Source organism: Vipera berus (genome assembly GCF_964194415.1).
Source record: "Vipera berus genome assembly, chromosome: Z".
Lineage (NCBI taxonomy): Eukaryota > Metazoa > Chordata > Lepidosauria > Squamata > Viperidae > Vipera > Vipera berus.
Window position 1 is genome coordinate 41,355,763 of NC_138205.1, and position 24,526 is coordinate 41,380,288.

The 24,526-nt window shown below is 39.9% G+C and overlaps 1 protein-coding gene across 1 annotated transcript in view; it reads left to right on the forward strand.

Moving 5' to 3' along the window:
- The window catches only part of ITGB3 (integrin subunit beta 3), a 100,821-nt gene extending 78,213 nt beyond the window's left edge, over positions 1-22,608 (forward strand). The window contains exons 11-15 of the mRNA XM_081343812.1: positions 3,038-3,266; positions 10,762-10,862; positions 14,508-14,627; positions 20,148-20,314; positions 20,910-22,608. Of these exons, the coding sequence (XP_081199938.1) occupies positions 3,038-3,266; positions 10,762-10,862; positions 14,508-14,627; positions 20,148-20,314; positions 20,910-20,978 (686 nt within the window). The 3' untranslated portion in view covers positions 20,979-22,608. The remainder of the gene's footprint in view (positions 1-3,037; positions 3,267-10,761; positions 10,863-14,507; positions 14,628-20,147; positions 20,315-20,909) is intronic.
- Positions 22,609-24,526: the final 1,918 nt, after the last annotated feature.

Sequence of the window (24,526 nt, forward strand, 5' to 3'; positions counted from 1 at the left end):
GAAGAAGACGACAATATAATCTTTAAATATAATAATTTATCTTTAAAGATAAGATAGCATAAAGGGGAAAAATATTACACCTTTCCAATACATAGGCACTTACATTTTTATTAAGGAACAGCAATCTCTCACAGCATCCTCAGCAGCTAATATAACCAATTCATAACAACTGCTGAGAGGGATAATTCAGCAACATTTGGAGCACTAAAGTGCTTCATTTCTGGGGTATATTTCAGGTGTTTTATGGCATAATCATATGTGGTTTAAAAAATAAGGGAAGGTGCTATCTTGTTATTTCTCTATTTTTGTCTAGGCTGTGAGTCAGTGCAGGAGTGTAAATATATCACAGATTATTCATTCTCCTTCTGGCTAAAGGTTAACTCATATATTTAATTACCATTGGAATTGTAAACATACAGATGCAAAGTTATTTATGTTTGCCAGAGCAAGTTGGAATAACTATAAACATGTATAATTTGTCAAGCTTGTGCTTTACTAAAACTGCTGGAGCAAGAACTGAAAAATCTGTTCTTTAGGAAAGAATTAAATCACAACCGTGGTATAGTAAGCAATAAGCATTTGTATTTGCATGCCTCCAAAAGCAAGCTAAAACTTGCTGCTTAGGAAAAAGAACAGTTAAACACTTTCCTACAATATAACCATTAACCATTAACTTGAGTCCAAATAGGACTCAATTCACTTTCATGAAAGAGGAGAAAAGTTTAGGAGCAGCTATCTGTAAGGACCTCATGACTGCTGTGTGTGTGTGACTCAGTATTAAAGGAAACAATTGCTGTGATTTGATTATGAGAAGTGGAGGAATTGTACTTGCTTGTGTCTAGAACAACAACTCATTCAATTCCAGGGAAATTTCTGTACGTGCTACAAAATACAACTATTGTGCAATGTGGGATGTCAGGATGTTCCTGAAACATTGATAAAACAAGCTAGCCAGGTACTCATCACACAACTGAATCACTGTGTTTTTTCTTAAAAAAAACTTATTGTACTGCTATTGTTCTGTTCAGTGGCCACCAGGATAGTTAGAATTAATCTGGATTGCAATCTTCTCATTTGGCCTAATTTTCCACTTGAGAAACACAGATGTGGCTGCTTCTGCTTAATAATAAACAGCCAGGACGCAACTAGAGGGCACAGTTTTATACACAGTAATTTCAGGATTTCAACTTGGTACTATAAGGGGAAGGAAGGTAGTTGCTTTTCTCGAGAACTCTTTGTGCAACCATTTCTAACTTGCTCTGACAAAGATGCTAAAGGGCACTAGTTGTCATAGAAATATGATTAAAAAATGAATGTGGGGTTCTTAATGCTCTCAGAACTTGTTTGTTTTCCTGCAAACATTTCATTACCCAACTAGATAACATCACCAGTACTAGTAGGAAGTGGAATCTGCTCAAAAGTGAATGTGTATTCTGAATAGTTTTGCCATATCCCTTACTGGCCCTGCTGTTACTGTATACTTCTAAGAGTAACCTGACATCCAGATGAAGATGTTCCTCAACAAGGAATTGGGAAGATTTCCCTACCATATTACATTTCTTTGTGACATGGGACTTTAATTAATGTTGTGTATGAGATGAGATGGCTTGCAAATTAATTCTGAGATGTGGAGTTTAGCATGAAGATCCAAAATCTAATCGGACATCTGTAATTGTTCCAAGAACCATTTCTTTTTTTGTTGTTCTACTTACTCCAGCCATCCCCTTCAATACCCTTTGATGAAGCCATTACTTGTTTTTTCCAGACAAGTAATTATTTCTTAGCCATGTGACAAATTCACAAACTGTTTCCTAATATTGTATATATTTTCCTGGTATTGCTAGAGATTTTGTTCCAGCCAGCTCCTCATGCAGCTCATCACCCCCATGATTCACTGGAATTTCTCAACTAGTCTTCATTATCATTCATCCTCTGCAAAAGGGGCTGCTGTCTGTCTGTCTATTTGTCTATATGTCTCTCCCTCCCTCCCCTCTGTTCATGAATTTGTATTAGAAGGTAGGTCAATACTATAGAAAAATACATCTGCTGGTTATTTCCATGGCAGCTTTTTTGAGGCCACTAAGCTTTTCTCTCATAAGGCAACAATCATCAGATTCTAATGACTTCACTGCTCCAGTAGTTTCAAGGGTCAGTGCACATCTGAACAAAGTGTATGCAAGGACAAGTCCTAGTTATTTGGTTACATTGAAGTAAAGTATTAAGAGCAGAAACTTCGTTGCCTTTAGCTTTCCTTATCCTAGAACAGTGTGCTGGCTGATGAATTCTGGGATCTGAAGTCTGCACATTTTAAAATTGCTGAGGAAGTTATGAAACACTGTTCTAGAGACACCATCTGTGCTATCTACAATGGTTAAATTAACAATTACATTTCAACCTTTCTGGGATGGTATCAGAACTGTTAAAAGAAGTGATCTTATTGTATCATTACAGATGTTTTGGTGAGTAGAAGTTGACAGTCATATCTTGTGGTCTGGTGAGTCTCCAATGAGGTCTCCCCTATAAATTTGAGAATCTGACTTTTCAGCCTTTTTGAATTTTTAATTAATTGTGCATATATACATACAGTATGACTCTGATGTAACTATATGCATAAAATGAAGAGGAGTTGGTGAAATACCAGAAATCTTTCTCCAGATCCCTGGGGAAACTTGTTCGGTCCTGCTTGGAATGTCTGAAGGGAATTCCCACAGGCTTTGAAGCCAATCTTTGGAAGAAGCCTTGAGTTCTTTGGAGAAAATGGGGAGAAATCGCCTATAATAAAGTAATACAAAGTATGAAAACTTTCTGGTTATTAACATTTGAATGACAAAAGGGGATCAGAAAATAAGAACCACTTCCCTAAAATCAGCCAGTGATCTCCAGAAAATATGTTACCCTGTTTAACCTTTGTATTTGTTTTCCATGTGTTTGGCGAGAGAGATTGAGAAGGTAGAAGGGGACTGGCTCCTTTAATGCTAAAATTGACATCTTAGCATTAAAAATAAAGACCTATTTTCTTACAATTGTTTGCCTGTAGGACATGGGAAATGCATCTGTGGGGACTGTGCCTGCAACCCTGACTGGACTGGAACGTATTGTAACTGTACAACTCGGACAGACACCTGCATGTCCAGCAATGGGCTGGTGTGCAGCGGGCAAGGCCGAGGATACTGTGCCTGTGGGAAATGTGTCTGTACTCAGCCTGGCTCTTTTGGAGATACCTGTGAGAAGTGCCCAACCTGCCCTGATGCCTGCACCATCAAAAAGTGAGTGCCAAATTCCTATTTGGTTTCATGAGAAAGAAGCCAGTTCTTGGGGGGGTCTGAGCCATAGGATCTACTTCCACTCCTGAATCTTGGGTTAATTATTCATAATCCTCGGTAAATGGTACCTGCATTCCTCTTCACTTTTTTCCCCCTCTCCACTGACAGTTCAAAATCAGGAAGGGAGAAATCCAGTGGCAGTGATATAATAAATGATGATGCATGGCCAGCAAAACTCCTTGAAATTCAAATTTTCACATGTCCTATAGCTGCAAAGTCCTAAATATTATGCATTGTCTGATGAGATGTGGGTTACAAGCCTGTTTCTTATTTTAGTGTGTGTGCTGCTGAAGTGAGCACAGAAAACTTCTTTCTGATCTTTTAGCAATAATTCTTTTCAGAATCAGGAACAGTGATGCACCCACGGGTTAGTAATATCAGCATTTAATAAGATCAAGTACCTTCCCAGGATAACCGTTATAAGTTAAAATGGCAGTTAATAGACCTCTTTGAAGATTGTGTCTGATTTTCAAGGATATACTGTATTGACACATGGAATCTGTAGCATCTTGGTGCTTTTGTCAAAATGAGGAAAGCAATGTTGCACAGTTAGGCTGCAAGTCAAACCTTATCATACATAGATGCAAACATGTGTGCAAAAAAACCAAATACTGGCTTTGCATTGCAATGATGCAATACCGCTTTCATTCTGTACCTCTTCTTCTTCCTTTAAATGTGGCAATAGTGAGCTGTAGGTTAAATGCATAATAGCAAGTTGTGGAGACTTTTAACTTTTTCCATAAGGTGACTGAGCAAATAAAATGAATTCCTGTCATCGTCTCCAAAATCTGCATTTAAGGAAACTGTGGTGCTCTAGAATATTTGTCAAAAATTGGAGAACAAGGTGCTGATTAATGGTGTATCAATTTGCCCTAAAACTGACCTGTTCTGCTAAAAGATTGTGTTTACACCTCTCCCTAAATTTGACATACGAGTGCCTGGGATGAAGCTCGCTGCCTGTACTTGACAGGCCAATGGGAATAAAATCTGTAGGGTCATCCCTTAGATCTTTTTAAAACAATGACTGCTATTTCCAAATCATCAAGGATCTGGCCATGCTTGTGAATGTCAATATTTGTGAACAGCAAGGACAAATTGGAGTGCACTTTGTGAATTGTGTTTTATCTGCTCAAATCGGGTTAGATCATATCCCAGGAGCCTTCCAAAGTCTTAACAATCTTAATTAAATTCCTAGCCTGTGATGACATTACTAGTGGCCACTCAGGAAAGTTGTCTAAATCCTACCAGGAACATTCATAAGTCAGCATCTCCTCCTTGTAGAATTAACTGAAATGTCTTCCTCAAGTTTCTGGTAATATAATTTGATATTAAATTTGTTTGCCACCCATCTCACTGTAAAATGACTATATAACAATGAAACTGTCTTTGTCACCCATAACCCAGATTTTCTATAGTGAGGTACTAAAATAGGGCTGGGAATTTTGTCTGACTGTCTGAAAAAGTTCTGTGCCAATTGTGTTTCATAGTATTTCTTTCCTAGCAGTGAAGCAATTTTTTAAATAGCTTTTTGTTTTACTTAAGAAGATTCTGAGCAGGTAGTACGTTATTCTTGTGTTCTTTACACATGCCTAACAAGCTATGATGACCATATTTTCTTGGCAAAAAATAAAGGGGGGGGGAAATGAAAAGGGGGCAAATCTCAAAGAATCAAAATTTTAAACTGTTTCTTTATGATTAAGTTTAAGTTTATTATATTTGTATACCGCCCTACTCCCGAAGGACTCAGGGCAGTGAACAGGGCACATATAAAATACAAAGTACAAAAGTTAAAAGAGAATTAAATATAAGCCCGAGCTAAAACAATAAATAATAGTATAAAAAACCGCAATAAAAACCCCAACACATCCCCCATCAGGCCAGGCCGGCTTGTTCAAATAAATAGGTCTTCAGATCGCGTCGGAAGGAGCGAAGGTCAGGCGCCGTCCGGAGCTCAACCAGCAACTGATTCCATAAGTCCGGGGCACCCACAGAGAAGGCCCTCCCCCTGGGGGCCACCAGACGACATTCTCTGACCGGTGGCACCCTGAGGAGGCCCTCTCTGTGAGAAAGTACAGGGTGGAGGGAAGTTGACGCCGGCAGCAGGTGATCCCCGAGGTACTCCGGACCCATGCCATGTAGGGCCTTGAAAACCATTACCAAAACCTTGAATCTCACTCGGAAGACAACTGGTAGCCAATGCAGCTTGCGGAGAAGAGGTGTAACATGGGAGTATCGGGAGACTCCCAAGACAACTCTCGCGGCTGCATTCTGTACCAGTTGGAGCCTCCGAGTGGTCTTCAAGGGAAGCCCCATGTAGAGAGCGTTGCAGTAGTCCAGACGAGAGGTCACGAGCGCATGAGTGACCGTACACAGGGCATCCCGGTCTAGATAGGGCCGCAACTGGTGCACCAGGCGAACCTGGGCGAAGGCCCCCCTAGTCACCGCCACTATATGGTCTTCCAAAGTAAGCCGTGAATCTAGGAGGACTCCCAAGTTGCGAGCCCTATCTACGGGGGGTAATAACTCACCCCCCATGGAAAGAGGTGGAATATTCTGAATATCCTGGGATGCCAGTATGCACAGCCACTCAGTCTTGTCGGGGTTGAGTTGAAGTCTGTTCCTCCCCATCCAGACCCGAACCGCTTCCAGGCAACGGGACATCACGTCGAGGGCATCACGGGTGGTTTGGGGTCAAAATGAAAAGCTGGGTATCATCAGTATGCTGATGATACCCAACTCCAAAACCACGAATGATCTCACCCAGCAGTTTCATATAGATGTTGAACAGGAGAGGCGAGAGGACCGACCCCTGAGGAACTCCACAAACGAGAGACCTCGAGGTCGACCTCTGCCCCCCTGCCAACACCGACTGCGAACGTCCCAGGAGATAGGAGGAGAACCACTGAAAAACTGTGCCTCCCACTCCCAATCCCCTGAGACGCCGCAGCAGGATACCATGGTCGATGGTATCGAAAGCCGCTGAGAGGTCTAATAGGACTAGGACAGAGGAATATCCCCTGTCCCGGGCCCTCCAGAGATCATTCACCAGAGCGACCAATGCCGTCTCCGGCAATGCTTTACAAAGGAAAATTCTGGAGCAAAACCAAGAAAAAAATATATAAAATGGATATCTAATCTCAGAAAGTATAGGTAAATATTTTTTAAAATACAATTCAATTTCTATATTTTTCATCTGAGTGTGAAAGGATGTGCATTGTGGTTTCTATCTACAGTATAAGTTAAATGACCAAAATAAAGGAAAAACGTTTTGGGGGGGAAATTGTGTGAGGTCACTATAATTATAGCTGGCAAAAGCTCTTTTTTGGCTTTTCTGTTTTTGCTCAACACACAATTTAGAGAAAATTAGCAATGTTAAGTTAAATAGGTTAAACGGTTTTTTGGTGTTTTTTTGGTTTTGGGGTTTTGTGTTTTTTTTTTGTAATCCTTACACTGTCTTGCTACACATGGAAACAGGAAGTTCTGCTGAAAGCAGAGAAAGATAGGAACTTTTGGAAATGTCCTGAAATAATACAGTCTGCAATTACTTTGTCCCCATGGAGGAACAATTGTTGGTTTCTGCTGGGGGGAAAAAAATAAAGTTGATAAAAGATTTCATCATAAACCTGAGCCCCATGGTTCAAACTGTTTAGTTTTTAAAGGGATCACTGTCTGTCTGTCTGTCTGTCTGTCTGTCTGTCTGTCTGTCTGTCTGTCTGTCTGTCTGTCTGTCTGTCTCTCTCTCTCTCTCTCTCTCTCTCTCTCTCTCTCTCTCTCTCTCTCTCTCTCTGATATAATCAGCTCTGAATGGTATCTCTATTGTCACTTTCTACAAAGCTGTATGGAGTTCAAATTATCTTTTATCTTTTCCATTTTCTATTTCTACTCCATCAGAGTCTTTACTATTCAGTCACTTTTTCTACTTGATTATTTCTGGCTAGTTTACTTTTATTCCCTGGGCGTTTTGGTTTCTGTTTATTCTGTTTAAACAATCTGTTTATTCTGTCTGTTCATTCTGTGGCTGAGACTATTAAGCTCTAAAATAGAAATTTTGTCCCTCTCTCTCCCTGGCTTCTGCTGCTTGATCGGCAGCTGGGCTGTCCCGAGGCTGGGGGAGGAGACGAAAATTGGTGAGCAGTGGCAGCCCATCCCTCTTCAGTCAGTCAATGATTTTGTTACTTTTGTTGATCAAAGTGTGTGGGGGAGGGGGATGCTTGCCTAAATGAAATTATTATCAAAGTTTATTTCAGTAATGTTTTATGATACAGAACCATTCTTGATGGTAAGTATAAGATCTTCATAATTCATCTCTGGACTGGATGTTTAAATTCAGAAAGTTTAAATCCATATGTTACATGTGTCAGTTGTAACTTAAACAGAGATTGGCTTGTTTGCTGGACATGTGGCTGCAGCAGTGCGCTTCAGTAGGTACACTGGTAACCTGCTGCTCTTATCCTCATTCTCATCTTGGTTAGGATTGTCTGTTAGGCTTTCTTGCTCCATGCATGCAGATCTGTTCTCCAAGTAATTGGTGCCTCAGTGCGTTACTACCATATCGACTGCCCTTTCATAGGACTTGAGCTGGCTGCATAACTAGTCAAATTGTATGACAAATGGGGTCTGATCACATCACCTGATTCTTACCTGGGTTTTCCCATCCCTTAATTATGGCTGCTGAATCAGAATCATTATCTTGTGGCGCCAAAGAATTGAAGCCTTTGAACTGTGGTGCTGGAGAAGACTCCTGCGAGTTCCTTGGACTGCAAGGCGATCAAACCGGTCAGTCCTAGAGGAGATCAACCCTGACTGCTCTTTAGAAGGCCAGATCCTGAAGCTAAAACTCAAATACTTTGGCCATCTAATGAGAAGGAAGGACTCACTGGAGAAGAGCCTAATGCTGGGAAAGATCGAGGGCAAGAGAAGAAGGGGATGACAGAGAATGAGGTGGCTGGATGGAGTCATTGAAGCAGTAGGCGTGAGCTTAAATGGACTCAGAAGATGGTAGAGGACAGGAAGGCCTGGAGGAACATTGTCCATAGGGTCGCGATGGGTCGGACACGACTTCGCAACTAACAACATCCTCTGGATGAATCTGAATGCTCATTATTTTCTGTTCTATTTCCTGTTCCATGTCTGTCTGCCCTTTGTCAAGTTCTCCACTGGATTGCATTGGGATATTATCTGCTCCTTTTAATTGAAGGAAGCCATATCCTGCATGCTGACTCAGAGTTTTAATAATCATTGAGTGTTGTCACTGATTTATTTCTTTTCTTGTTGCTACAAAATTTTTAGAATGATTTTGTTGCAGTTGCAACTAGAGTCAGCATAATTTTTAGTGCCTCTACTCACGAAGATTTTTTTATTATTGTTCCTGTTCAAAGTGGGAAAGAATTTTGAAAGTGGATTTTCATCTGTTTCTTTTGCTTCTTCTTACCCCTTCCTTTTCTGTTCAGGCTTCTATTTATATGACCTTGAGGGTGACTATAGCCCATATCTTAACTCAACCTGATAAGATATCATTTATTGTTTCATATGTCATCTCCACCACTTTCATGCTTCAATAAAAGAAAGTATATAGTTATCTGCCAATCCCCTTAGGAAACAAGCAACCTCAATGGTAGAGGAGGACATTTAAAAGTTAATACAATTCTTTAATGGACTCTATGGGAAGCCAAGGCATTCCTCTCGGATAACCATGATAAATTGGCATGATAACCATGATAAAGAGGGTCCTCACTTAATAACTACAATTGGGACTGATAACCTTGTCACAAAGTGACAAAATTGTTAAACAAGACATGACCATAAAGAACTCACGACCTCATGATGATTAAGCAAATCATTCACAGTCATTAATGGAGACATCCAGTGCTTTTTTTGTAAAAGAAAAAGGTGATGGAACTCACACATGTCATACAGCCCATCTTGCCTACCCTACAAGGTTCCATCCAAAAAAGGTGCCGGAACTCCGTTCTGAGTGTTCTATGAGAAAAAAAGCCCTGGAGACATCCCATGAACATGGCTTATGGCTTTCTGCCTGCTTCTTCATGGACTCTGCTGGTCAGAAGCTGGCTATGAAGAGTGCAAACAACATTCACAAACCTCAGAGGTGCTGCAAGTGTTTTAATAACCAGTTGTAAAATTACTTTTTAGACACCACCCTAACTTTGAAAGGTCTTTAAACAAGACTACCTGTTTGTTAATGCAAATTTATTGTGCAATTTGACCTTATTAATACCTGAAATTTGACAATCTGTAGTTTGATGCTGTTCGAATGCAGCATTTAGAGTTACTTTATTCTGATATTTACATACTCATTTCAGGAATGTGAATTGCAATCTTTGAGTATCAGAAGAGACATTGTGGGATAATTGTTTTCATTCTTTATTGGTAACTTTTTTTATTCCCAACCTAGATTTCCCCAGGTCAGATCTTTTCATTATATTAGCTATAATTCTCATTCTCCTATAATTTATCCTCCAGTATGTTTTCCCCACAAACTCATCTATTTTGTTATCAGTGTTTTTGGGTTGGTGAAAAAGTGAGATAACAATGTTAATAAACAGTGTTAAGCCAAAAAATCTGAGTTTAACCAATGGATATTGTCTTCATTTGTTGTTCTTCATTCTTCAGGAATGATGGCTTTTCACCATCCCAGTCTAGTAGTGCAAACTGTTCACAAATAAAAAAGCTGCAACTCATTTTTCATTCTAAATGAAACAATTCCTTTGTTCTGAGTGGCTCAGAGCATCTAGTTCTGAGCTTTCTGTGCCGTAATTCTTTTTTTAAATTTGGTAGCCATTCTTTATGTGGCTATTACTTGTATTTCCCATCTTCATTTCAATACGCTGCTTCTCTCCCAGATTTTGCAATGATAAAACTAAATAGATGCTACCTCACCAGAAAAAATGAGGCAAATTAGTCAAGTGTAGCAGGAACTCTATATTTTTATTACTGTTGAATTAGATATCACAATTTTTAAATTGGGATAATTGAAAATATCTAGCCAATAGCCTAAGAATCATGGAACAACAACAATAACAATTTGAACTATATATATGGTGCACATTCAGAAGTAATGACTTAACTGTACTGTAACTACATCTAACCATACTGAGAAAGAGAGAAAATGTGGCTACTGCTGTGCAAATGCTATTGGAATGTAACCCAGTGATTTCTTGTGTTCTTTCAAAAAGTTCTTTAACCAGGTTTGATTGGGTTACCCTTCAAATAAAGAGTGCATCGTCAATAAAATAAAATGCATGCCCACCTAGTCATGTGGAACCAGGAAACTAGCAGGTAACAGAGTAAGACATGATAGAGTTGTGAGAGGAGTAAATCTAGGCTAAAGAGAAGACATCACATTCCTGGTTTTATAGGGATAGGGCATGGCAGCAATAATCACTATATCTCCCTTTTCTTGACTCTTTCTTTTGCACAGGGAATGTGTAGAATGTAAGAAATTTGAGAGAGGAATCCTGATAGAACAAGACACCTGCAACCGCAATTGCCGGGATGAAATTGAGTTGGTTCAGGAACTTGGTATGTAAGAGTAATGGTGGGTGTTTTGTTTTTTTGCAAGAACTGTTGTTTTTTTTCTAAACTCATCTTCCTCCTCCTCCCTTTTCTGATTTAGAAACTTTCCAGATGATTCATTTGCTAAGTTAAAGGAATGCACTCTTATCACTGAGAGCATTTAGATCCCCAATGACAAAGCCAAGTCTAATCTGTGAATATTGCCTGCTTGAGATACAGGTAGTCATCAACTTACAGTCATTTGATTAATGACTGTTCTAAGGTACAATCATGCTGAAAAAACTGAGTTCTGACCAGTCTTTGGACTTACAACTGACCCAATGTTCCCATGACAACATGATCACAATTCAGGTGGTTGGCAAGTGGCATGTATTTATGGGGGCTGCAGTGTCCCAAGATCACATGATTGATACTTTTGACCTTCCCAACTAGCTTCCAACAACCAAAGTCATTGGAGGGAGGGGAGCCAGATTTGCTTAACAACCAAATTATTTGTTTAATCACCACGGCAAAACAGAGTTGTAAAATCAGGCATGGTCACATGAGGACTCACTTAAAAACTACATCACTTAACAATGGAACTTTTATCCCAATTGTGGTTGTACGTTGAAGACTATCTGTAGTGTTCAACATAGATTCAGTACCATCTACCCAACAATAAACCATGCATATGCCAGGCTTCTGTTTTATCTGGATCTGGAAGCAGTTAATCTCAGAAAATTTATCATTATAGAAAATTAAAGTTTTTTAAAACAAGAATTCAAACAAGAACTCTATTTTAAATGAGACACCTATAAATAGGCAAACTATCTCAGCAGAGCTTGGTCTGTTTCCCTTTGCTTTTTTACATAATAAAGGAAGAGGTTTGTCTTTTTTCATGAAGGAGGGGCATTTTCCATATGTAGCTTGTTTTGGCAACCACTGTTTCTTTTATTAATATTAGAAAACTCTCACCAGCGTGTCTTTCTTCCTTGTTCATAATTAAGGAAAAATAGAACAGTAATGTCACATCAGCTCCCCATAGAGATATTAAATTGCATCAGAAATAAGGATTTTTAAAATGATCTTACAGTCTTTTATCTTCGGACTTCATAGCTAGTTTGAGAGTCATTATTCCATCAGTTCCCACCTCCAGAACCTATTCAGAAGGATAACATAATATATAGTAGCAGAGATCACTGAAAACTGAGCAGACTCAACAGGAGTTATTATTTTTTTAAAAAATAATCAAAAGATTTATAAAGGTGCCTTTCTCATAATTTGTGACCTCTGGGTGAAATGCAAAAGGTAATTCATTTTAAAAAAGAATAAATACAATGATAAGCTATCCCCAAAACAACTAAATCAAAAACATAAGACCCTGATTGAGGCCCACAATAAAAATATGCACACATGTAACAGAACAGGCTCATCTACCATCCTGGCCCAAATGCAAAGGAGAGCCAGGTCTTTACAGATGTACCAAAGGCCAAAAGACACGTAGTACTATTAGAACCGTGGGTGAAGCTCACTCCAAAGATCAGATGCCACAACAGGGAAGGCATGCCTCCTAGGTCAGAGAGGGAACCAGAGTATGCCAAGCCTGTGTAGCCTCATGAGATGGGCAAAGTTGACTGGGAGAGATGGCTCCCCAATTTATTTATTTATTTGATTGATTAATAGGCTGCCTGACTCTCAGAGCAATTTTATCTGAATGATGCCTGGAATAGACCTCATGGCTTTGCAGGTGCTTCCTACTCCCTCCCTCCCTAGCAATAAATTGGTCACCACCCAGTAATATGGGGAAACAATAAGGGTGAAGAAATACTCAGTTTCACTCTCTCCATTGCCCTGAAGCTATCAATAAAGGCTTTTCTCCACGTTGAGTAGAATTCACTCTCAGTGGGCTTGGGAGGGGGGGATGTACTTTCAGACTTGCAAGATTCTGTTAATATAGCTTTACAATAAAATATAATTAGCTCATCTGGCTGTGTGTTTCCTATCTGGCCTGCCCCTCAAAGGTGCCAATGGCTGATGCCTTACCCAAAACTAGCTGGGCGCATTTCAGAGAAGAAGATCCCGGCTCCTCATGTCCAACAAATAGATCTTTGTAGAACTTACCAAGTTGGCTCCCTTCTGTGATTAAGTTGTGAATGGGCTAGGCTTTATTACAGGCTGACTTGGCATTAAAAAGCAGCAGCAGAACCCAGAACCACCTGAAATCCAATGCATAGGAGGCTGAAACATGGAACTGGCACCCACCCAAATACATTTTTGTTATCTTCCAACAAAAGGTTATTCATTAAGACAACTCCAGCAACTTTCATGCTAGAATCCAGCCTGAAGCCAACTGGTAATGGATCCAGATAAATGGTCTAGTCTACAAGAAAATGCCTGAGAAGTTTACTAAAAATAAAACAGTACACATTAGCTGATGAACATTAAAATAAAGGGAGGCTGTTTCAAGAAATAAATTTACAGGCATTTTAACTGCCTGTTGGAAGCAGTCAACCAGTCCCCTTCAGCTACATGTAATTAGTCAAGAAAGGTTTTAAAAGTCAGGAATTAGGCCACAGTGCTGTAGCAACCAAGAATAAAATAAATAACCCCACAAAGGGTGAAATGTTTATGTTCTAGACATACTATTGGATTAAATAAATAATGGTGTTACATTTTGCTTGTTTAGTTTAGTTTAGTTTTATTTAATTTATATACCGCCCTTCTCCCTAGGGACTCAGGGCGGTTCACAGGGCATATAAATAAAAATACAGTACTATACAAAAGTTAAAACAAAGATTAAATCAGTGCCCAATTAAAAAAAACAATAATGCAATCTAAAATGACAATTTAAAACCCAGCTCCCCCATCAGGCCAGACCGGCCAATTCAAACAAATGGGTCTTCAGGCCACGACGGAAAGTTCGGAGGTCCGATGCGGCAGATATGCATGATTTTTTTCTTCATACATGTCACTGCCCACTTATTGAAGGTTTCTTAATAATACCTTACTCTATCTACCCAGAGTAAGGGCAAAATTATTGAGAAAACACTATTAGAAAATATTACTGTGTAAGAAGGAAAGGATGTCGGTGAAGCATTCACAATTATTGTTGCTGGAAAGTAAACTATATAATGAATATAATTTCCTGAGAATTTCGATCTACTCTTAACTTCTTTCATTTTCAGTCTGCATTTTGGAAAACCAGAAAGCTATCCTAGCTTTGCAGAACACAAGAAGAAATTCAGGCTAATCCTATTAATTCAGCTTCATATTTTGTAGCAAAACTGGAGCTTTGATATTAGTACCTATAATGTTGACTGTTCCAATAGCACACAGGAATACATTGGATTTAATTGGCCTATGGGTGAAGCATCCTAATGGGCCCATCGCCTTGGGAGAAGTGAATGATGGCTGAAGATCTGCAACATGAGAAGGAGTTTTTAAAAAAATCGGTATTTTCTCACTTCTTTTGAGAATAGCAGATGCAAAATGTGTTGTGCCGCATGGATCAATGATAATGGACACATGTCTGGCAAAACAGTCTTTACATAGGTGGTGAGATTTGTCAGAGTCACCCTGTTTTTTAACACCCCTGGTGACATTTCTAAATGCTAACAATTTCTTGAATAGTGTCAGGGAACTAAATGTTCTTTCCTTTGTCCTCTTGTGCAGGAGACAAGGGGAAAGATGCTGTGAACTGTACATACAAGGATGAGAATGACTGTGTAGTGTACTTCCAATATTACGAGGACTCCAGTGGCAAATCTATTCTCTATGTTATTGAGGAACCAGGTGAGGGTCAAGGGCCACTAAAATAAGTCTTCATTTTGGATGACCAGTTGATACTTTGCAGGATGAGAAATGCTAGGTATTCCATATTAATTTGGAATGTATGAGAGACGATCATAATTACAGTGACAAGGTGAGGTTCTTAAATTCATGTTTAGAGGTACATTATTTGAGAACAGTATATGGTTATGGAAAAAACCCATATTTTGAGACACGGGATGCTGGAAGTACCTTCAAGACTAATTATGGACATAACTGTACAAGCTCAATATGAATACAAAAACTGAAAGTGGTTCATGTTATAATAAGATAAGAGCTAGCTCCTTCCTTTCTTCAGCCCCAACTTTCACCAGACCCATCCCCCATTTTCACTGGAGGAGGAACTTTAGAGATTTTTAGGGATGAAAAAGAAAACTACTCATCTTTATTATGGGCAGTTATTTCTTTATATAATGAGTTTTCTCCCGCCATTTTCCTTGCTATCTCATTAGAAATCAGTAAACTCACATTCAGATTATTTTTTTGGCAAAGTACATAATCATGTGAGAGCAATATAAGAATGGTTCATGAATTAATATATGCAGAACAAAAGGATTAAGAAGAGACAGATCCAATCATTCTTAATTGTAGACAATCAATTCAGAAAGAGATCATTGCTAGATTTTTTTGGAAGAGATATTTTCCCTTAGCCTAGGACATCAAGGTAAATTAATGGCAATGAGGCAATCTCATTCCCCAACCTGAACTCATATTGAAAAAAATCTGAATTACTGGATGTTTTAAACAAGATTTACCTAAGCAACACGTCTGATTTAAAAATTCATAAAGATGGCAGGATTCTGTATTTCTTATTGCAACATTTTTTTAGTTCACTATATTAGTGAATATGGTTCTGACTAAAGAGCAGTGATTCAATCTGGCAACATTCAGTTCAGACTTAAAAATATCATTTGTTATTCATGGATTTAAGCAGGCTGCTGGATTTGTCTGCTTTGATATTTGACTTAAGTGACTAAATGCGGGTCCTGTCTCTACTTGCTGAGAGATGAGCAAACAGGACCGCAGACACTGACTCTGCCATAAACCCCAATAAGACAATATTTCTTTCTGCATGCTTGGGAGCATGAAGGGGACACTAGAAACCTTCAAAGAGTGTGTTCTAAACCCAAAGAGGGTGATAAAGCTCTCATTAGTTGCCAAAAGCATGCAATAAATGATATACCCTCACCACAGAGTATTAACTTGGCCGATGACTCAGACTGCACTTAAAAGGTTGACAACAATGGAGTATCAGGCAGATTTTGAAGGACCTTACCCAGACCTCCTTGGACAGCAATTTGAATCCAGCTAATACCTCATGGGGAACCATAAAAGCTGCCACACTTCTTATCACAGCCTAAGGCCTTTAATCCCTCTCTAAAGCGAATATTAAAAAGAATGATGTAATTAGGAGAGTAGGAGATATTTCAGAAACTAGGAAAAAAATTCTGGAAATGAAGTGGTGGAAGAAATTGATTTGTCAAAACTTGTTTGACAGGATCCAAACTGTTAGGACCTGAAAACGTCCTGGGTCATTGAAACTTTATGATTTTCCCAACTCGGCTTTAAATTCTCACAAGAAGTATGTGCTGCTGTCATCTTGGACATATTTTTTTTCTGTTGTTGTATTGACTTTGCTGTCAGAAAGAGTTTGCTAATATCAAAATTGGAAGTTTTCTCCAACTGTGTTTTGAGGATCAGATCAAAGATATGCTCTCTTTTGTCAAACTACTCTATAAGGGTCTCTTTAGGCTGAAGAGCAGATGGCTCTAGAATAACATTTCATTAAAAAAAGATGTTAAAACTAATGTACTTAAATTGTACATCTTATAGTGGCTATCTCCTGAATAATTGTGCAGCTGTTATTCCTATTAGGTGGCACTTAGCATGAAGAAAGTTCTGACATGTAAGCTGAACACAAAGAATTTTTATAAATGATTCATTGTTGCTACGAAACATCCATCTTTCCACAATAACAATTATGTGTCAGGTATTCATGGCACTAATTAGAGAACAAGTGCTCCAAAAAGATGCTTGCAAAATAACTCCTCTGGTTGTTTCTGACTAGTTATATGCTCATAAATCCAACAGTAATCTTTGACTGCTGCTACTTAGTAGGGACCCCTTCATGGATTACTGCCTTGTCGTGGCGAAGGGGCTTACGTAATTCAATGAAGCTATGAGCTATGCCGTGCAGGGCCACCCAAGACGGAAAGGTCATAGCAGAGAGTTCTGACAAAACGTGATCCACTGGAGAAGGAAATGGCAAACCACTCCAGTATCTTTGCCATGAAAACCCTATGGACAGTACCAAAAGGCAAAACGATATGACGCTGGAAGATGAGCCCCTCAGGTCGGAAGGCATCCAATATGCTACTGGGGAAGAGCAGAGGGCTAGTACTAGTAGCGCCAGAAAGAATGAAGCGACTGGGCCAAAGCCGAAAGGACGCTCAGCTGTGGATGTGTCTGGTGGTGAAAGGAAAGTCCAATGCTGTAAAGATTTTTTTCTCCATAGGAACCTGGAATGTAAGATCCATGAATCAAGGAAAGCTGGACGTGGTCAAACAAGAAATGACAAGACTAAACATTGACATCTTAGGTATCAGCGAACTAAAATGGACAGGAATGGGTGAATTTAATTCAGATGACCATCAGGTATACCACTGCGGGCAAGAATCCCTCAGAAGAAATGGAGTAGCCTTCATAGTCAATAAAAAAATAGGAAAAGCAATACTGGGATACAATCCTCAAAATGACAGAATGATCTCAGTTCGAATCCAAGGCAAACCATTCAATATCACAGTAGTCCAAGTCTATGCCCCAACCACCGGTGCTGAAGAGGATGAAATTGACCGGTTTTATGAAGCCCTACAGCACCTTATAGAACTAACACCCATAAATGATGTCCTTATCATCATGGGGGATTGGAATGCTAAAGTAGGAAGCCAAAAGATAACTGGAATAACAGGCAAGTTTGGCCTTGGAGTACAAAATGAAGCAGGGCACAGGCTGATAGAATTTTGTCAAGAGAATACGATGGTCATAGCAAACACTCTTTTCCAACAACCCAAGAGATGGCTTTACACATGGACATCACCAGACGGTCAACACAGAAATCAGATTGACTATATGCTCTGCAGCCAAAGATGGAGAAGCTCTATACAGTCAGTAAAAACAAGACCAGGAGCTGACTGTGGCTCAGACCAGGAGCTTCTTGTTGCAAAGTTTAGGCTTAAATTAAAGAAAGTAGGGAAAAGCGCTAGGCCAGTCAGGTATGAATTAAATCATATCCCTGTTGAATATACAGTAGAGGTGACAAATAGATTTAAGGAATTAGATCTGATAGATAGAGTGCCTGAAGAACTATGGACAGAGGTTCGCAACATTGTACAACAGGTAGCAAGCAAAACCATCCCAAAGAAAAAGAAATGCAAGAAAGCAAAATGGCTGTCTGAGGAAGCTTTGCAAATAGCTGAGGAAAGGAGGGAAGCGAAAGGCAAGGGAGAAAAAGAAAGATATGCCCAATTAAATGCAGAATTCCAAAGAATAGCTAGAAGAGATAAGAATGCCTTCTTAAATGAACAATGCAAAGAAATAGAAGAAAACAATAGAATAGGGAGGACCAGAGATCTTTTTAAGAAAATTGGAGAGATGAAAGGAACGTTGCATGCAAAAATGGGCATGATAAAGGACCAAAATGGCAGGGACCTAACAGAGGCAGAAGAGATTAAGAAGAGGTGGCAAAATTACACAGAAGAACTATACAAGAATGAGCTTAACGTCCCTGATAATCACAATGAGGTGGTCACTGACCTCGAGCCAGACATCCTAGAATGTGAAGTGAAGTGGGCCTTAGAAAAGCTGAGCAACAACAAAGCTAGTGGAGGTGACAGTATTCCAGCTGAGCTATTCAAAATCTTAAAAGACGATGCAATAAAAGTGCTACACTCAATTTGCCAGCAAATTTGGAAAAATCAACAGTGGCCACAGGTTTGGAAAAGATCAGTTTACATTCCAATTCCAAAGAAAGGCAGTGCCAAAGAATGTTCAAACTATTGCACCATTGCACTCATTTCTCATGCTAGTAAAGTTATGCTTAAAATTCTACAAGCTAGACTCCAGCAGTATGTGGATCGAGAACTACCAGAAGTACAGGCAGGATTTTGAAGAGGCAGAGGAACTAGAGATCAAATTGCTAACATACGCTGGATCATGGAGAAAGCTAGAGAGTTCCAGAAAAACATCTACTTCTGCTTCATTGACTATGCTAAAGCCTTTGATTGTGTGGATCATAACAAACTCTGGCAAGTCCTTAAAGAAATGGGCATACCAGACCATCTTATTTGCCTCTTGAGAAATCTATATGCGGGCCAAGAAGCAACAGTGAGAACTGGACACGGAACCACTGATTGGTTCAAAATTGGGAAAGGAGTCCGGCAAGGCTGTATACTGTCGCCCTGCCTATTTAACTTATATGCAGAGCACTTCATGAGAAAGGCAGGGCTAGATGAATCAAAAGTTGGAATTAAGATTGCCGGAAGAAACATCAACAACCTAAGATATGCAGATGATACCACTCTAATGGCAGAAAGTGAAGAAGAACTAAAGAGCCTCTTGTTGCGGGTGAAGAAGGAGAGTGCAAAACTTGGGTTGAAACTAAACATTAAGAAAACCAAGATCATGGCATCTGGCCCTCTCAATTCCTGGCAAATAGATGGGGAAGAAATGGAGGTAGTGACAGATTTTATTTTCCTGGGCTCCAAGATCACTGCAGATGGGGACTCTAGCCAAGAAATTAAAAGACGCTTGCTCCTTGGGAGGAAAGCCATGGCAAATCTAGACAGCACACTAAAAAGCAGAGACATCACCCTGTCAACAAAAGTGCGTATAGTCAAGGCTATGGTCTTCCCAGTTGCAATGTATGGCAGTGAAAGCTGGACCATAAGAAAGGCTGAGCGCCAAAGAATTGAAGCCTTTGAACTATGGTGCTGGAGAAGACTCCTGCGAGTTCCTTGGACTGCAAGGCAATCAAACCGGTCAGTCCTAGAGGAGATCAACCCTGACTGCTCTTTAGAAGGCCAGATCCTGAAGCTAAAACTCAAATACTTTGGCCACCTAATGAGAAGGAAGGACTCACTGGAGAAGAGCCTAATGTTGGGAAAGATTGAGGGCAACAGAAGAATGGGACGACAGAGAATTAGGTGGCTGGATGGAGTCACTGAAGCAGTAGGCGTGAGCTTAGATGGACTCCAGAAGATGGTGGAGGACAGGAAAGCCTGGAGGAACATTGTCCATAGGGTCGCGATGGGTCGGACACAACTTCGCAACTAACAACAACAACAACCACTTAGTAGGGATTTCCTTTGGCACAGCAGCTTGATCAAATGCATGGGTGAATGTCTTTAGGTGAACTAAAGTTAAGAATTTAATGGTCAGAGCAGTAATTTATAGCTTTGCAGTTCTGTTTTATGATGTTTTCTACAGATTGCCCCAAGGGACCTGATGTCTTGGTAGTTCTCCTTTCGGTAACTGGAGCCATCTTACTTATTGGCTTGGCTGCTTTGCTCATCTGGAAACTGCTTATTACCATCCATGACCGACGAGAATTTGCCAAATTTGAAGAAGAGCGAGCCAAGGCTAGATGGGACACGGTAAGAAATATTATAGTGGTGTGATGGGACAGAAAGAGCAAATATTTTGCTTCATTCTAAGAGGAGGGGAGGTTGCAATGACTTATTATTTCCCTGACATAGCAGCTTATTGTTGACTCTGAATCATCCGTACTACAATATATATCAGTTTTATAATGTGTGTTGTTGAGAGTGTGTTGTTAGCATTCTCCCAATAGTATGTTGTTAATTTAAAAAAAACCTGATGTCTGAATGTCATTGCATCAGCATTTTCCTGCCCTCTTCTTGCTTTATTGGTTAATGGTTGCACAGAAGTGATTATGGAAACACACACACACACACACTATGGAGAAATGTCTTTTTTTACATCTTCCTAGGAAATATACAATTTCACCATGGACCTGTATGACTGTTGCAATTTCTTAAATAATCCTGGAGTTATGTCTTTTGAGAGCACCAGGAATCCCCTACCTGTTAAAGAATCCTACTTTGAGTTACGAGGATGCCTTGGCAACTGTTAAATCAGTTGCCAAGTATACACGCATCACCATGTATCTATTAAGTAACAGGTACAATTATTCTTCTTGATATTTTTACACTCTGTTTTGTCTTTTAGGCCAACAATCCCCTGTACAAAGGAGCTACTTCCACCTTTACCAACATTACATACCGTGGGAATTCATGAGATTACAGTCTTCCAAGGTCTTCTCCATTCATGTTTACAGAACAGTCTCTGTTATGGGTGTGAGAGATTTTTTTAAAAAAACAAAAACAAAAAAACAAACAAAACAGCCATTGCTCAAGAGCCTTCATTGTTCTGCTGTCACAAGAAAATATCTGCACTGTGATTCTTCCAAGACTCTCTTTTTTACCTCAGCTCACCCAGAGCTATGGCCTGGACGCATATACTGAAGAAGAAAGCAGGACTTGCTCTTCAGTATGAACAGCAATGCATAAATCCAGAGTTAAAAGAAGATTCTATTTGAACAAAATCAGGGGTCATAATTATTGAGCTTTATAATCTAACTCAGATGTGAACTAGTGAAATTTGGGGTAGAGGAGCTTTGAAAGATTCATGTTAGCTAAGCCTATTGCAAGCTGAACCCAAAGTCCCTCACCCAGGCAGAGTTTCAGGTGGTTGCTGGTGCTGCTGCTACTGCCCCTTTCCTTTAACTTTCCAAACATACAAGGCACTGGTTGGGTTGGTCAAGGGAGCAGTGTGCTGAAGGTCTTTCATTACACTTTGCACACTGCTGTCTAACATGGATAGTGCAAGGAAGCAAGAGAGATACTTTCTTCAAAAATCCTTGCTCCTAATCAGGGCTTTTTTTGTCATAGAACGCTCAGAACGGAGTTCCAGCACCTTTTTTGGATGGAACCTTGTAGGGTTGGCAAGGCGGGTTGTATGACATGTGTGAGTTCTGGCACCTTTTTCTTTTACAAAAAAAGCACTGCTCCTAATAAAGATAGCTTGGGGGAAGGGACTACAGGAAAGGGAGTTCATTATGAGGCTTAGGAACCTGTCCAGTTCTATTTTTACTGTCACTGCAATTGCGAACTTGAACTTCCAAATGAATTCAGAAATAAGGCATGTTCTGTTGGAGGCTTAAAGAAAAATACATTTTGAAATCCAACATTTTATATATTATATCCAATATTTTTAGACTATTCTTTTTGTTATATTTATCCCAAGATTATGATATAATAAATTGCTTGTGTTTAATTTTTTAGAAGGAAAGAGTTCCTAGTGTGTATAGTTGATTTGCTTTCGCTAGTGAAAAAAAAGCACTCAGTATTAATCTCTTTTGCATGCTGACTTCACATATTTCTAGGCCTCTAGCTCAGATTATGTTCCTCCTAGATAATATTTCGCATAACATTAATACCTTGGTAGGTTCACACATGATAACAAGCTCTAGTGTAGAATTTTTATTATTGGCTTAGCGTCATGTACAAATCCATTCACTCTATTGATATTGTATATAAACTGGCCGCTGTAATTTAATCTTTTCTATAGAAATAGCACTGGATAGGGAGTTGCACTAGATGATGTCCAAAGGGCCTTTCACACTTTATAGCCTATGCTTCTGGTCAACAAACCGTAATTTTAAAATCCTTACTGCAACATGTGGACTTCAGCACCTGAGTGCATGAGTATATAAGTACTTGATCTTCTTGGGGGAGGCTGAGGAAGAAACATATGCTTTACGTACCAGAGGTCCCATGTTTAATCCCCAGCATGTCAGTCTAGAAATCTGTTGTCCAGCAAGAGTGAGCCCTTTGAACATTGCTGCCTACAAGTACAGTGCAAGGTAACCCAGAAATCTCCTCATCAGTAAATGACATATTAGCTAGGATTTGCCACTTGCTTAACAATGCTTCACCCTAAGCTTTGGGATAAGTTCTTCTCAGGTCCTGCTCTTCACTCAGGGAATCAATGTTCACCTAGGTAAGTGTCCTAGATGACCAGAAAACACTCCCTCAAGTTTTCTGAAGCAGGGGGGACTTGCTGAAACAACCTGATTAAATTCTTGAGACCTTTTGTATCATTGTTGTTGTTGTTAGCTGCGAAGTCGTGTCCGACCCATCGCGACCCCATGGACAACATTTCTCCAGGCCTTTCTGTCCTCTACCATCTTCTGGAGTCCATTTAAGCTCACGCCTACTGCTTCAGTGACTCCATCCAGCCACCTCATTCTCTGTCGTCCCCTTCTTCTATTGCCCTCGAACTTTCCCAGCATTAGGCTTTTCTCCAGTGAGTCCTTCCTTCTCATTAGGTGGCCAAAGTATTTGAGTTTTAGCTTCAGGATCTGGCCTTCTAAAGAGCAGTCAGGATTGATCTCCTCTAGGACTGACCGGTTTGATCGCCTTGCAGTCCAAGGGACTCGCAGGAGTCTTCTCCAGCACCATAGTTCAAAGGCCTCAATTCTTTGGCGCTCAGCCTTTCTTATGGTCCAACTTTCACTGCCATACATTGCAACTGGGAAGACCATAGCCTTGACTATACGCACTTTTGTTGACAGGGTGATGTCTCTGCTTTTTAGTGTGCTGTCTAGATTTGTCATGGCTTTCCTCCCCAGGAGCAAGCGTCTTTTAATTTCTTGGCTACAGTCCCCATCTGCATTGATCTTGGAGCCCAGGAAAATAAAATCTGTCACTACCTCCATTTCTTCCCCATCTATTTGCCAGGAATTGAGAGGGCCAGATGCCATGATCTTGGTTTTCTTAATGTTAAGTTTCAACCCAAGTTTTGCACTCTCCTTCTTCACCCGCAACAAGAGGCTCTTTAGTTCTTCTTCACTTTCTGCCATTAGAGTGGTATCATCTGTGTATCTTAGGTTGTTGATATTTCTTCCGGCAATCTTAATTCCAACTTTTGATTCATCTAGCCCTGCCTTTCTCATGATGTGCTCTGCATATAAGTTAAATAGGCAGGGCGACAGTATACAGCCTTGCCGGACTCCTTTCCCAATTTTGAACCAATCAGTGGTTCCGTGTCCAGTTCTCACTGTTGCTTCTTGGCCCGCATATAGGTTTCTCAAGAGACAAATAAGATGGTCTGGTACTCCCATCTCTTTAAGAACTTGCCACAGTTTGTTATGATCCACACAATCAAAGGCTTTAGCATAGTCAATGAAGCAGAAGTAGATGTTTTTCTGGAACTCCCTAGCTTTCTCCATGATCCAGCATATGTTGGCAATTTGATCTCTAGTTCCTCTGCCTCTTCGAAATCCTGCCTGTACTTCTGGTAGTTCTCGATCCACATACTGCTGAAGTCTAGCTTGTAGGATTTTAAGCATGACTTTACTAGCATGAGAAATGAGTGCAATGGTGCGATAGTTTGAACATTCTTTGGCACTGCCTTTCTTTGGAATTGGAATGTAAACTGATCTTTTCCAATCCTGTGGCCACTGTTGAGTTTTCCAAATTTGCTGGCAAATTGAGTGTAGCACTTTTACTGCACTGTCTTTTAAGATTTTGAATAGCTCAGCTGGAATACTGTCACCTCCACTAGCTTTGTTGTTGCTCAGCTTTTTTAAGGCCCACTTCACTTCACATTCTAGGATGTCTGGCTCGAGGTCAGTGACCACCTCATTGTGATTATCAGGGACATTAAGCTCATTCTTGTATAGTTCTTCTGTGTAATTTTGCCACCTCTTCTTAATCTCTTCTGCCTCTGTTAGGTCCCTGCCATTTTGGTCCTTTATCATGCCCATTTTTGCATGAAACGTT